The sequence below is a fragment of the Sminthopsis crassicaudata genome, chromosome 4 (assembly GCF_048593235.1).
Source record: "Sminthopsis crassicaudata isolate SCR6 chromosome 4, ASM4859323v1, whole genome shotgun sequence".
Classification (NCBI taxonomy): Eukaryota; Metazoa; Chordata; class Mammalia; order Dasyuromorphia; family Dasyuridae; genus Sminthopsis; species Sminthopsis crassicaudata.
Genome location: NC_133620.1, coordinates 292,448,061 through 292,462,694, shown reverse-complemented (window position 1 = coordinate 292,462,694; position 14,634 = coordinate 292,448,061). Strand labels below are relative to the sequence as shown.

The following is a 14,634-nucleotide window of genomic DNA, read 5'->3' as shown; positions in this document are numbered from 1 at the left end:
TCTTTTAATTCCCAAGGCTAGCCTTATTTAATAATGTCCCTCATCGATTTTAATGCAAGTTATCCCTTTCTTAGGTCTGTTTAATGATTTAATGAATCAGACCTTGGGATGTGTTATGATCTGGATATTGTAAATAGCTTGAGTCCGTGAGAAGTTAGTTGCTAAGTGGGGATTTTAGGATGTTCAGGAACTAAGGGAATTATCAAATCATAGATTTAGAACTGAAAGATAGATACTGAGGATACTGAGTCCAAGGCTTTCGTTAGGAAATGAAGCCCAGAGATGATTTCTAATTTCTCCTTTTGGTATATACTTTTTTGCATGTTGTCTCCCCCATTACATTATAAGCTCCATGAGAGCAGTGACTGGTGGGGTTTTGCTCTGGTCTTTCTTTGTATCCCCCATTGTCTGACTATTGGGTGATTTTTAAATTCTTGTTTAAGCTGACCAAAAGTTAAGTGACACTATTGGACAACAAGTCCAATGAATAATCTTATTTTAATCACACTGAAATACACTTGATCCTCACAATTCTGTGAGCTAAGTAATGAAAGTTACTTTGTTACCATTTCACAGGTTTGATCTAGGGATTCAATCAGAATAGGGAATTCCTTTCATTAACAAGAGTCAGCAACTGTAACTTGCAGTCTTAGGAGTTTCTGGGGAACAGTAAGAACTTAAATGACTACTTTTGAAATCAAACAGCTGCAGGATTTTCACAAACCTAGATCTTCTCAATACCAAGGTTTTTCCTTAATACCTATTTCCCCAAACCTCTTTGCATTATATCAAGATGCTATTCTCAAGAGGGAAGAACTAGTCTCAAGACAAAGACACAAGATTGGTTTTCAACAGTTAGAACTTTTATTTGCTGTTCATAGAACATACAAGGCAACAGGCCCTCCCTCCCCACACATACGGCAGCCCCTTAGGAGCAGTTTCTGAGTAACGGCAGTCAATGATTCCTTTAGCCCTTATAGGGCCTCTTAGGTCCCACTGAATTGAGTTAGATATGTGGGAGGGAAGTGGATATTGTCATCTCTAAAGGTACTATTCCTATCACTATCACTAGGTTTCTTTCCCAAGTATTCCCTTGACTCCGTTCCCCAGTTCCAGTCCCTATCAGTTCCCAATTCCAGTTAATTTATTTTCCAGGTCTTCTCCCCACATTTAGGTTTAGTTTGGTTTAGAGTCCTCACTTCAGCAACTCACTAGAATATCTCAATAAATAAAACAAAAAAACTTCATTGGCAAATCTCCTATCCAACATGTAAATTAAAATAAATATTACATATACTTTTCTCCCATCACCACTCCCCACCCCCTGGGATGGTACATAAATAAAAACTGTATAAATATTATCTAGAAATAATCAGCAATAAATTAATGTCTTTTCTCCCCTGCACCAAAAATGCAGGACAAGTCTCTCTCTACCCTCCATTTACACTGGAATATAGGTCCTGTGGCATTTATGTCATTCCTTGATTTTAGTGTTCAAAGTCCGAGAGTGCCTCTGATCCAGACTCAGCTCTGCCCTTTCGTACCCCTCGATGTTTTTATTTTTTTGTGTGGGGGTAGTGTAGTGGTTCAGAAGGCTGCTGGGTGCTGTTGGAAGAAGGCACTGATGTCGGTGGCGTAGTCCGGAGGCTCAAAAGTCAAGTTCTGGGACTCCACAAGTGGAGGCGCTGGAATGGGATCGTAGGCAGGTTCTTCCAGCTCTGGAGGTGCTGGACCTCCCTCTTCCGCCATTAAAATCTGACAAAAGACAACAGTGAGGAGGAGGAAGAGGAGTCGTCTGGCTGGGTCGGGGTCTTCTGCAGGTAACTGGCGTCGAACCTGAGAAAGAATGTTTTAAAGTAGTAAGAAAAGAAAGACTCAGGTATCCAGTGGCCCCAGCTAGTTTCTGGGACCAAAGCGCCAGGTCCTGTGGCCCTACTCTGTCCTTCCAGTTTTCCTACTCTCTGGGTCTTAAGAGATGGAACACTCACCATTCGAGGGTAGAGGACTCTGCGGCTGCGCTTGCGAATTACTCCGATTCTGGAGCGGGCGGGTCGGTAAGGGGCAGGCTCCGGGAGGGGGTCGAAAGTAAAGATCTCGGGCCCAGACCTTCTCCTTCCGGGAGGGGGTCTAGCACTGGGGATAGGACTTGGGGTTGGGGCCAAGGTGACCGGCGCAGCAGGGAGAGAACCCCGAGTGCGACACATAATGCTTCTGACGAGGAGCGAGGAATGGAACTTGTACCTTAAGTAGAGCTAATATGGAGTAAGCCAGACAGCACCGCCCCCACCATATTTTAGCGCTATTGGGTGACAGGGCAAAAAGCGGGAGGAGAAAGGGAAATTCCTGCATGTTAGGCAAGGCGGAGCCGTGGGAGGTGGAGATGGAGCAGTGAGACAATGCCGGTATTGCGTGTTCCCTCGGTGGGAGGGTGATGTGGGGGAAGCTGAGGAGTTAGCTGCACTGGAAAGTGGTGGGTATGGGCACTTGTCCCGACTTGTGGCTTCCACAAGAATTTAAAGACAAAAATACATTGTTACATGTGCACACATAGTCAGCTCAGTCATTATGGAGAATTACAAAATCAGGGAATTTTCAAGTTGGAAAGGGCTTTAGGCCATCTAATCCAACACAATCAAAAGAATCTTCACTATAATATATTTGACCACTCACAACTTGAGGACTTCTAAGAAGGTCTAAGAAGGACCTTTTGGATAGCTCTAATTATTAGGAAGTTGTTTTTTTTTTTTTCCCTGACAGAGCTTAAAGTTGCCACTACAATTTTCACCCATTACTTCTGATTCTACCCTCTGTAGTCTAACAGAATAAATCTAATCTTTTCTTCCACATGAAAATCTTTTGAATACTTGAAGACCTTATCATCTTCCCCCTGAAACTTATTTTCTTTAGGCTAAATATTGCCAGTTTTTTCAACCACTCCTCCTACCACCTGGATTCAAGCTTCTCCTCTATCCTGGTTGTCTTCCATTGCATACTTTCTAGTTTATCAATATCATTCTTAAACTGTAAATCTTGGAGAATAGTAGGACTATTTATTGCTTCCTTAGCCTACACTGCTTTTTAACACTTCTGTGAATGCAGTCCTGAGCACTGTAATGTCAAAGAAAAGGGTATGGGGTCTCCAGTTATAGGTTGGTTTTTTTTCCCCTCTTTATGATTGTGTTTACATCCTTCATTAAATGAATTTATTGAGTACTATGTTTGATATGGACAAACAATATGATACAGTGTAATAGAAAGTATTTACCAGATTTGAAGTCAGAAGATCTAGACTTTAATCCTTTTTCTATTTATTTGTCCATATGACCCTGAGTAAATCACTTCTCTCTGGGTCTCAATTTCTGCCTTTGAAAAATGAAGGAGCTGGACTAAAAGTGAGGAGAAGGAATATGACTTTTTGAAAAGATTTGGAATCTGAAAATTAAAATTTGAATCCTGACTGCTATATCTATTCTCCTGCCTGACACTGGGCAAGTGATCTAACCTTTCTGGCCTCAATTTTCTCATCTTTAAAATGAGGTAGTTTAATTAGATGATTTGTAAAGTTTCTTCTAGCTCTATATCAATGATACAACGCAACTCTAAATTCTATGACCCTATATAAAAATAGGATACATATCATATCCTATTGAGGGAGATAAGATATATACATGTAGCTATAAAAACAAAACAACATAAAATAGGTATATATAATATATCTAAATATCTATGCATTATATGTATTCATCTCTTGTCAGTGTAAGCAAGTATGTATTTCTCACTGATGGAGTCAGACTCAGAATCTGGAAATGGATAGACAAATACTGTTCTTTGAATCTCACGAACTTTATTGCAGATCAGAGTAAGGGGTATAAAATTGTCTGATATGTAATGAGCACAATCGTGTGCAAACAGCCTTGTTATTGCTTTAATGGTATTGTAGGTCTGATTGTGACCCCATACATATTTTTCCTCTGATATTTCTCCATTTTTGTCTTTGTACTTTGTCTTTGAATTTCCCTGCATATTTGGGAGTATGGTCTATATTTCTTTTTGTTTCTCAGGGTGTCTGCTATATTGTTGTTGTTTTCTGGGTTTCATACAAATAGTACTCTTGTATTTTTTCCCAGTGCTTATCCTGGTTCACAATTCTGCCAGTACCTGTACATCTTATTGGTTCTGTTTATGTGAATGTTTGTGGATATAATATTCATTCTGTTCTGCCCTTGTTAGACTGAAGTATTGTGTTAAGTTCTCATGTCACAGTTTAAGAAGAATATTGAAACACTGGGAGGGTATTCAGAGGAAAACAACTAAGATAATGAAGGGACTTGAGTCCATGTCATATGAGCTAAATTAGTTGAAGGAAATGAGAATGTTTAGCCTGGAGCTGAACATGATAGCTAGATATCTTCAAGTATTTAAAGGGCTGTCATGTGGAGAAGGTATTGGATTTGTTCTGATTGATTACAGAGGGCAGGACTAGGAACTGTAAGGTAGAGGGGCAAATTTAGGCTTGATGTCAGGAAAACTTTTTAATAAAGCTGTCTAAAAAGTTCAATGAATTGAATATAAAAGTGATAGGTTCCCCCTCTTTGAAGAATTTTCAAGCATAGGGTGTGACCTTTTTTGGTGTATATTTTAGTAGGGCATTATTTTTCAGGTATATATTAAGCTAAATGGCAGATGAAGTTTCTTCAAACTAATTCATGATTCTGTAAATGAACAAACAATAACATCAGTAGTAAACAATTAGACCATACTTGGAGCATTCAGAGATGGACATCATATTTTAGGAGGGATATTGACAAACTGCAATGCAGAGGATGATGACAAAAAAGGTATGAATATCAAAACTATGTCCTGTGAGACATGGTTGAAAGAATTGGGGAAGTCTATGCTATAGAAGAGAACTGGCTTAGAGGGGACATAATTTCTGTCTTCAGTGGGGGGTGTCATCTGGAAGAAGGATTAGATAAATTACATACATGTACATATAAAGGCATAAAATACCAGGGGAAAGATTCTTAGAGAAAATCTGATTCAATCCTCTCATTTTATATATATGAGGAAACTGAGGCCTAGAGAAACCTACACAGTTTATTAATGGCAAAGAATAGCACTAGAGCTAAGTTTTCTGACTTCCAGGCCAGGAATCTTTTTACCTCATCACAGATTCATTTATCTTTTGTTTATACAGATTACTTTTATCATCTTCCCTAATCTATTCTCTCTATCTCTTTTGCAGATTTATACCTTTTTCACACATATAACACATTTCTTCCATATACAGACACAGACACAGATACAGATACACACACACACAAACACACAAACACCTCTTGAGAATAGAGCAATGAGCAGAAGTTGTACTTGAAGAAAATGCTAAAGAGGCAATTAAATAAGAACAGTGCATCTGAAAGCATGTTATTGAAGGAATGGAGGAAAGCTAAATTTTTAAAATTTTAAATCATAATTTGGGAGAATTAGCACTCTGGAAGATTAAAGGATCAAAACTGATCTCATGAGTATAAAGTCTTATTTATAGGTATTAAAAGATTAACTCCACAAATATGTGGAGAGGGGTCAGGAAAAAAAAAAAAAAGCTTGATAGCAATTTAGTAAAAAAAAAAAAAAAAAGAACTAGATTGTTAGGGCATGTCTATTAGGGCATGGAGAATGAGGGGGGGTGTACTTCAAGTTATCTATGAGTCACCATGGCTTAATAAAAAGAGTCCTGGACTTAAAAGTACAAAAAAGTACAACTTGAATCTTTGCCTTGTTATGGGCCAGAACTCTGAACTTGAAACAAAGGATTCCTACAAGGTGCTAAGTTAGTGGAATTGATAGAGACAATGGTTATCTATTTTAGCATGGTTCAGTATGATTGATTTAATCTTACAACAAATAATGGTTTCCTAGTGATATAATGATTGGTGTGCATATATATACATATATATATATATATACTCAGTATAGAGCATATAAGCTAGTAGCCTCAGGTAGGTTGATTCAGAGAGATTTAGAAGGCAGCTCTTAGAACCAACGAGAGAGATAGCTAACTGGGGCCCAGGAAAGGAGACAAGACTTTGAAAGAGATAATAAAGGATTTGGACTTTAACCTCTGGCTATTTGTGTGGTGATTATTGAACTGAAAGGAAGACTGCTCCCAGAGACCCCAAGAAAACACAAAAGAGAACATTACATTGCTTGATATGACTTTTAAAATCACTACTTCTCTGGACTTGAACTTTCCTATCTGTGAAATAAAGGGGTTAGACTAGATGACTTAGGAGGTTTCTTCCTAACTAGAATCCTATGATTCTTCTATAAATTACAGCAGGCTAAAGATAATTTTACCAATTATTATCTGTACAATAATGAAGTTAGCTGCTTTAGGAAGTTTTATTAAGCTTTTCCTTATTAGAGGCATTTCTGGAGCAAGGCATGTGGTCAATATTTGAAAATCCCAGTTTCTCCCTACATTTGAAAATTGCACTGCTATGTTTATGTACTATCACGGGAAGCTTTCAGTCTTTATTAAAACATCTGAAAATAGATTTATTCTAAGAATCTACACACTCAAATATCATAGAGGCAGGTTTTTTTTTTTTTGTTTGTTTGTTTTTTTGGTATTAGCATGTATATTTATTTTTTTAAAATGATATTAAAAAGGACCTTTCTTGAATGTTGTATCTGGGTGGTTCTGCCTACTTTTCCTTATCCCTAATTCTTACCCTAAATCTGATTGGAGGTGTTCTTATTGAGGTCTGATGATCACTTCTAAGGATGTCATAGACTGATTCATATATTAAGTAGGGAATTGGAAAAAATTACTTCTTTCTGGCTCTAAGATTCTTTGATTCTCTAATGTGACCTGCCTCCCTCAAATGTAGAGAAAATACATAATTGCAAAAAGATACACATTGTATACAAAGGGGTACACATACATATTTTTACTCCTCTGCCATGCACATGACACACTCCAGGGACAACTTCACAATCATTCCAAATTCAAGTAGACACTATTTTTCCCTTCATGCACATATAAATGCATAGAATACCAAGTTGGAAAGATCCTTAGATATCATCTGGTTCAATCCCCTCATTTTATATATGAGGAAACTTGAGTTCTAAAGAGTTTACTAGACTTCCCTAAGCCCACACAGTTTATTGCTGGCAAAGAATAGCACTAGAGCTAAGTCTTCTGACTTCCAGGCCAGGAATCTTTCCACCACACCACAGATTCATTTATCTTTTGTTTATACACATTCCTTTCATTTTCTTCCCTAATCTAGTCTTTCTATATTGCTTCTGCAAAAATACCTTTTTCACACACATAATACATTTCTTCCATATGCAGACACACATGCCTCTTCCCTTCTCATACATTTCTGTTCCTTATACAGTCATGCACCAAAACACAGTTACTATATATAAACAATACATATCTTCACAAGCACACATAAAAACCTGGTTCATAGCGCACATATATATATATATATATATATATATATATATATATATATATATATATATATATATATATATACGTTGTTTTAAAGCCTGTGTGTGTGTGTCTGTGTGTGTGTGTTGAGGTGTGAGAAATGAGGGTTGTATGTCTCAGAATGGTGAGGGGTTACCATTTAAAAAAAAAAAGCTGGAGAGATCTCTAGGACCAAAGAGATTTGTATTTTCTCTAGAGATTGGGTGTCTTACCCATCTAGCAAACAATCAAAGGGAGGAGGAACCTCCTGAGAGCAGGTCCCTACTGCAAATACCCCTCCCACTACTGACTCTCATCCTCATTGGCTTACATTTTATACTCAGGAACTACCCAAGAAATTGACCAATAAGTACATAGTTGCCCAAATTTGATTGAAATAGGGAGAAAATGATGTCATGGGAGTATAGCAGGAAAGGGACTTAAGTATGCCCTTGAATCAATGCTCAAGGACCTTCGGGCCTACTCCAACTCTGAAGTAGGCCTTATTCAATTTTCACAACTGTCTTGAGAGATCTCACATATCATTCAGGGTTGAGATCTCTGAAAGCAATGTATCTGTGCCTCCGGTTTTTTGTGAAAGAATTCACAATCTTGAATGTGAGATTAGTGGCAAAAATGGGTTTATTACATTGAGAAAAATAATTCATAGGCAAAATCTTGTTAGGATTTTTAGCAGAGATGGGTTTACAGGTTTTTGATTTTTATGGCCCGAGCTAGGGAGCAATTTGAGGGACTAATTTTCAATCCAATTGAGGGTGGCTGATTATGCTCCAGGCCAAGATCTCCAATTTAATTGTAGATGGAGATGGCTATGGGAGTTTTCCCTCTGAACCGGAGGGTAGGGTCCCTCCCAGAGGAGTTTGAGACTTTAGGGTTTCTCTAACTCAGGACCACCCTTCCCCCAAAGATCAAAGGAGACACAGTTTACATCATGTGTGTGTGCATGGATATCTGGGTGTGAATATATGTATTTGAATGACTTTGGGTTGGGCTAAGGGTATATCAATATAATGACACAGACAAATAGGTTTGAAAGGACTGATAATAATAGTTTATAGTGTGATGTATTGGACACTGAATTAGTACTTAGAAGACATAGTTTTAAATGCCACCTCTTTCATTGTTACCTTAAGCAAGTCATTTTCTATTTCTCTGTTTTAGTTTCTTCTTCTATAAACTGAGAGGAAAGTAGGGTAAACTAGATGACCTCTAAGATCCCTTCCAGCTCTAAAATCCCACATTCTATAAACCAGTTTGTATCTTGGTAGGAACAGGCAGAGACAAGAATACATTGACTCTTTGTTTATAATGGAAAATTTCTCCAAGGCATTAAGAGGGGGAGAGAAAATTAAAGAGGAATTTCCTAATACTACTTCCAGTCTCTCTCCCCATTCCCCTCCAACATCTGCATCTGACTCTCTTAGCTTAGTTCACTTTCCAAGCTAGATAGGCTTTATTAATTCTCCTTATATCTCCTTAACCTAAAGAGTACGTTTAGCAGGAATTGAACCACTCAGGAATCTGAGCTTAAGCTTTCAGCTCCTCTCCACCCCCACTTCCTGTTTCCCTCATATCTAATTCCTCCTTTCTCCCACCTACCTTTTGCCCCCACCCAAAGTCTTAGTACCGGAAGAGAAGGAAAGGAAAGGTTGAAAGTGAATCATTAAGCATACATGTAGGGGTGTGGGTAGGTAGGAACAAGCTACTATTTGCATCAGAAAGTATGGGGAGGCCTAAGAAGAAACTGGACTGGTTCCCATTTCTGTGATACTAGAAATACAGGCCCATAGCTTTCCATATTCTGCCATGGCTCCCAGTTCCCATGTTTCTTCTTCATTTTCATGAACCCCATTGTGTGCCTATTTTCTTCTATATTTTGCCTTTTCTCTACCTGGGTCTTTGTACTCCTTCTCTCTCCAGGCATCCTTATATTTCCACCTCCAAAAAGTCTTTGTGTCCTATTCTCCCATTGTCATCTCTGTGTTCCTTTGCCCTTTCCTATAGTTTTATGGCCACTCTAGAACTTCAGTGTAATCTTAAGATTCTATCCATCAAGTTCCCATGCTTTTTTTTTCAGTGGCACTGGCAAGTCTAGAATCTGGGTTATATACTATGTTGAATCAGACAATGGTGAATTAAGGAAATCCTACTGAGCTCATTTATATAACAATGATACAGGACTAGAATAGAGGACTAATGTTTAGAAGGAATTTGGAAAGGAGTAGTTGGGAATAAGGGAATCTAAGAAAAGAGAAACCAATTACTTGGGAAATGGATGACTATGTTATAGGAACTATTTGGGAATAGAAGACAGCAATAAAAAGGGAGGAAATTTTGGGACAAAGATTGAAAGACCAGATAGAAGTTTAAAAAGATGGTGGTAGATGTGAGGAGGGTGGGAAGACAAGAAATTAAAGAGCAATAAACATCTTTTGGTTAACAAGGGATGTGTATATGTGTGTGTATACTGGGTTTTTTGGTCTCCCTCTGTATCAGGTATCAGGTTGTTTTAAAAAATATATTTACTTTCACTTGTATTTATATTTGTCCCTCCCATTAACCCTCCCCACCAACACTGAACCTAAACAAAAAAAATCTTGAAATGTAAAACTCCCATGATAAATATAGTTCAGGAAAACAAATTCGCACATTGGTCTCCATGACTTTTTCTACTTCTAAGATTCTTACTTAAAGTCAATGTATTCTCAATTCCTATTTAAGCAAAAAGAGAAGGATTTTCCTCTCTGCCCCAATTTTCTTTTCCTTTCCCAGGTACACCTTCTAGAGAATAAATGGCAAAGAAAGAAGATTGACTTCTGGGGTCATGAAGTTAATGAGTGGTCTTAATGGCAGGGTTTTTTTTTTTTTTTTTGGTGTTTTGTTTTTGTTTTTGTTTTTTTTTAATTTGTCAATTATGGTCATTCATTTCCTGATGTAAGAGACTCTCAGGATGCAGCTTAATCTGGAGAGGAATAAATCTACTGATGTTAATTCCTAGGATGTTATGAAGAAGCTTCAAGGAAGGTGGTATAGAAGCATTATAAGTGAGTTTACCAGAATAATTTTGGAATGAATATCCTAAAATTATTTTTAGGGAGGGCCCATGATCATTGGTACAGTGAGCCCTTGATCCACATGCGCAGCTAGTATAGGTTGATGAGGTGAGGCCATTATGGGTCACAGTGACAGTTACTATACCTGTGATATAGGTGTTGACATATGTGAGTAAGAGATACTTTCTGGCAAGAAAACAGGGGATAGTTAGGTTAAAGTTATTCTCTTGAGGGGGATAGCTAGTACAAATGGGGTGGCATCCAGCATTGAAATAGTGACATTTGGGAATGGAGCCTTTACAAATAATGCATCATGTCCATATGTGGGCTGCCTTGAGAAGGCTAATGGCACATCCAACAATCTTGAATGGTCCCCTCTGCCCACAGAGTTCCTAGCTTGACTAAAGACTAAGGAGTTATCTCCCCACTGGCAGGAGCCACAGAGTGACACCAAGAGAACTGGAAGGAAAATACTAAGAGGGCGCTCATCCTCAGAATGTTGTTAAAGGTACACCTGGAAAAAGTGGAAAATAACAAGAAAGAAAGCAAGCTAGAGTGAAGGAGAGGACACAATTTCACCCTTCTCTATCCAGTATGTTTTCCGTGTTTCCAGGAGTCTTGTGGAAGGATAATTTTAGGTCCTCTATGAGTTGATAGGATAGGAATATTCAGGAATGCTGAGGGAAAAATAAGAGGAGTAGCACTTTTAATCCTAGAAAGTCCAGCTGGGGAAACCTTCTAGTTTGACTGAAGTTGAAGTAATCAAAATGACCTTATATGGTCCTTCCTAATGGGAGAGTCTTCATCCAAATCTCTGAGTCTCCAGACATAGTTTTGTAAGGACTCGCTTGAGAGTGATTCATTTTCTCCACCTTCCCAGAAGATTGAGGATTAGGCAGGTAGAGGTGTTAAGTAATTTTTTTTTTTTTATCATTATTATAGCTTTTTATTTACAAAATATATGCATGGTTGTTTTTCAGCATTGACCCTTGCAAAACTTTCTGTTCCAACTTTCCCCCTTTTCCCCCTAACCCTTCCTCTAGATGTCAGGTAACAATGCATGTTAAATATGTTAAAGTATATGTTAAATGGAATATATATATATATATACATATACATATATTATCTTGCTGCTCAAGAAAGATCAGATCTAGAAAGAAGGTTAAAAAAAAAACCTGAGAAGGAAAACAAAAATACAAGCAAAAATGCACTCAACAGAAAGAATGGAAACACTATGTTGTGGTCCACACTCATTTCCCATAATTCTCTCTCTGGGTGTAGCTGATTCTCTTCATTACTGAACAAATGAAACTGGTTTGGATCATCTCATTGTTGAAGAGAGCCAAATCCATCAGAGTTGATCATCATATAGTATAGTGTATAATGATCTCCTGGTTCTGCTCATTTTGCTTAGCATCAGTTCATGTAAGTCTATCCAAGCCTCTCTGAAATCATCCTGCTGGTCATTTTCCTACAGAACATAAATTTTCCATAACATTTCCTGGGAACTATATAAGAGAGTATAGGAGTTGGGGAGTTGGGGAATTAAAGGTGATCCGAGGCAAGCAGGCAGAATCTGCAAGCCTGTTTCCCTTGCCTGAAGTGAATCCCCCTTCTGGTATCCTTTTCCCAATTCTACAACTCTATAAAAACAAAAATGCTCTGAACCTGGTGGGGGGTTAGAACCTCGAATGGTTGGCTTAGGGTGAGCTTAGAGGCTTCATCAATGGAAGGGCAGCTTTAAGGCAGGAGGGTCACCCCAAAGACACCAAGTTTCTTTGAGAAGCAAGGGGCCTAGGATAGAGTTCCAGAGACTGAATCAAGCCCCCTAGGACCTGGCCCTGCCTTCCATCAATGTACAGTGTAAAAGGCTTTAGGTAAGGCTGAGGCTGGGACAACAGATTAGTTTAGCTTTCAAGGTCTTAAAACTTTGGCCTGATCAAGTTCCCCCACTCAAGGGAATTATGTCAGGGCCTTGAATAGAATCACAGAGAGGGTTGGCAATAACTAAAGTTAGGTATAAAATCCAGCCATACCCAGAAAAGTACACAATGATTCAGGGAGTGATTAACAAACTGATAGGCAATGTGGACCTTTAAACAAAGAAATTTCATAGCTCTGGGTTGGGGGGAGGAGGTCTGGAAGTTAGGGGTTTTTATAGCTGCAGCTTGAGAAACCTCTCAGGTGGGACTGCAGATCAAGATATCATTTTTATACTGGAAAGCCAGTGTCTGTCCAAATATGTGGAGGCTGTCATGAAAGCCCTGAATTACCTCCATGTTATGGATATGATTGTCCATTTTAATTGGTGAGGGATTACGTTCCCCTGGATTTACTCCTTTAAGGGCAAAAAGAAATTGTGAATCTTTATATAATGGTTTGCAAAAGAAAGCATCTTTAAGATCTAAAATAGAAAACCATTGTGTCCCCTGGGATACTTGTATTGGGCTCATGGATTTGACTGACCATTTGCTATAATTATAGAATTTAGAAGAAAAAGAAAAAAAAAGAAAAAGAAGAAAAAGCAGGGACATAATTCTAATAGCATCAGAACAGGTCCTTCAAGCTTCAGCCTGACAGCACATACATGACAGGATAAAATATCCTTAAATCTGTTTGATAACCAATCATGCAGTAATAATTCCACCTCATAGCCAGATTCAGGAAAAATCAGGTGGGAAACAAAGAAACAGAACTGGGAAACTGAGTCAGAAGGATCCCACCTTAAGAAGAGGCTAAGATTGTCCTCCCATCTCTTGCCCAGATAAGATATCCACCTGTGACAATTCAGGAAGGCATCCCTCTGGGTAACTTTCTCTTGAATGGTGGGTTACTGATTTAATGATCAGGCAATCAAAACTCAAAATTCAAAAGAATATTAGTTACAGTCCCAAGAGATTTTATCTCTAATAGCAAATTCTACTAATCACAGCTTAGGGTTAGATAACATTTTTTTTTTTAAAAGTTTACAAGAACTAACACATAGGGGATTTTGCTTAACATACTTTATAATGTTTAAACTACAAATCCTAAACAGGCTCATTTCTCAGGGCTGATGACCTTGCTTACCTTGATGATTTCAAGAAAACTGGCAAGCTTACATATTAAGGGAGGGTTGACAGAGACCCCAGAGAAGGGGCTGAGCTTGCTGTTGCCCACCCCAACTATTCTTAGTGTTTTCATGTGCTGTACTATTTGATATCTCCTCTCACTCTGTGGAGGGATAAAAGTTGTTGCACATTTCATACTTGGTGAATTGATAAGTCTTTCACCTCATCCCTCTTGTTCCACACACAACAGTTAACAATTTTGGGTTTAACATGATGACAATAACTCCAAATAACTTATTTAGAAATTTTAGAATTTTCCTAAGTAATAGTCAAATAGTCTTAGTTGTAATTTCTATTCCCTTAAATTAGTTTACCTTTTGTTTTAGGAAGAAAACAAGACAATTCTTCCCCCCCCCTTTTTTAAAAATTAATTTTATAATTTTAACATTTTTTTGACAGTACATATGCATAGATAATTTTTTTTAACAACATTATCCCTTGTACTCCCTTCTGTTCCGAATTTTTCCCCTCCTTCCCTCCACCCCCTCCCCTAGATGGCAAGTATTCCTATACATATTAAATATCTTATAGTATATGCTTGGTACAATCTATATGTGCAGAACTGAATTTTGTTGTTGTTGTTACAAAGGAAGAATTGTATTCGGAAGGTAAAAATAATCTGGGAAGAAAAACAAAAAACAAACAAACAAACAAATGCTCACAGTTTACACTCATTTCCCAGTGTTCCTTCTCTGGGTGTAGTTGTTTCTGTCCATAATTGATCAATTGGAATTGGATTAGATCTTCTCTATGTTGAAGATTTCCACTTCCATCAGAATACATCCTCATACAGTATCATTGTTGAAGTGTATAATGATCTCCTAGTTCTGCTCGTTTCACTCAGCATCAGTTGATGTAAGTCTCTCCAAGCCTCTCTGTATTCCTCCTGTTGGTCATTTCTTACAGAACAATAATATTCCATAACATTCATATACCATAATTTACCCAACCATTCTCCAATTGATGG

At 38.0% G+C, this 14,634-nt stretch overlaps 1 protein-coding gene across 1 annotated transcript; it reads right to left on the bottom strand.

Annotated features, from left to right (window-relative positions):
* Positions 1 to 841: 841 nt before the first annotated feature.
* IER3 (immediate early response 3) lies at positions 842 to 2,251 on the bottom strand. The gene is made up of 2 exons (XM_074264854.1): positions 1,989 to 2,251; positions 842 to 1,836 (listed from the first exon to the last, which is right to left on the bottom strand). Exons 1-2 carry the CDS (start codon positions 2,202 to 2,204, stop codon positions 1,588 to 1,590), a joined length of 465 nt encoding a protein of 154 aa, XP_074120955.1. The 5' UTR covers positions 2,205 to 2,251; the 3' UTR covers positions 842 to 1,587.
* Between the last annotated feature and the right edge of the window lie 12,383 nt (positions 2,252 to 14,634).

Coding starts and splice junctions, on each gene's coding strand:
- IER3 (XM_074264854.1), bottom strand. CDS start 2,204: ATGTGTCGCACTCGGGGTTCTCTCCCTGCTGCGCCGGTCACCTTGGCC. Junction 1,837..1,988: donor GAGTCCTCTACCCTCGAATG/GTGAGTGTTCCA, acceptor ATTCTTTCTCAG/GTTCGACGCCAGTTACCTGC.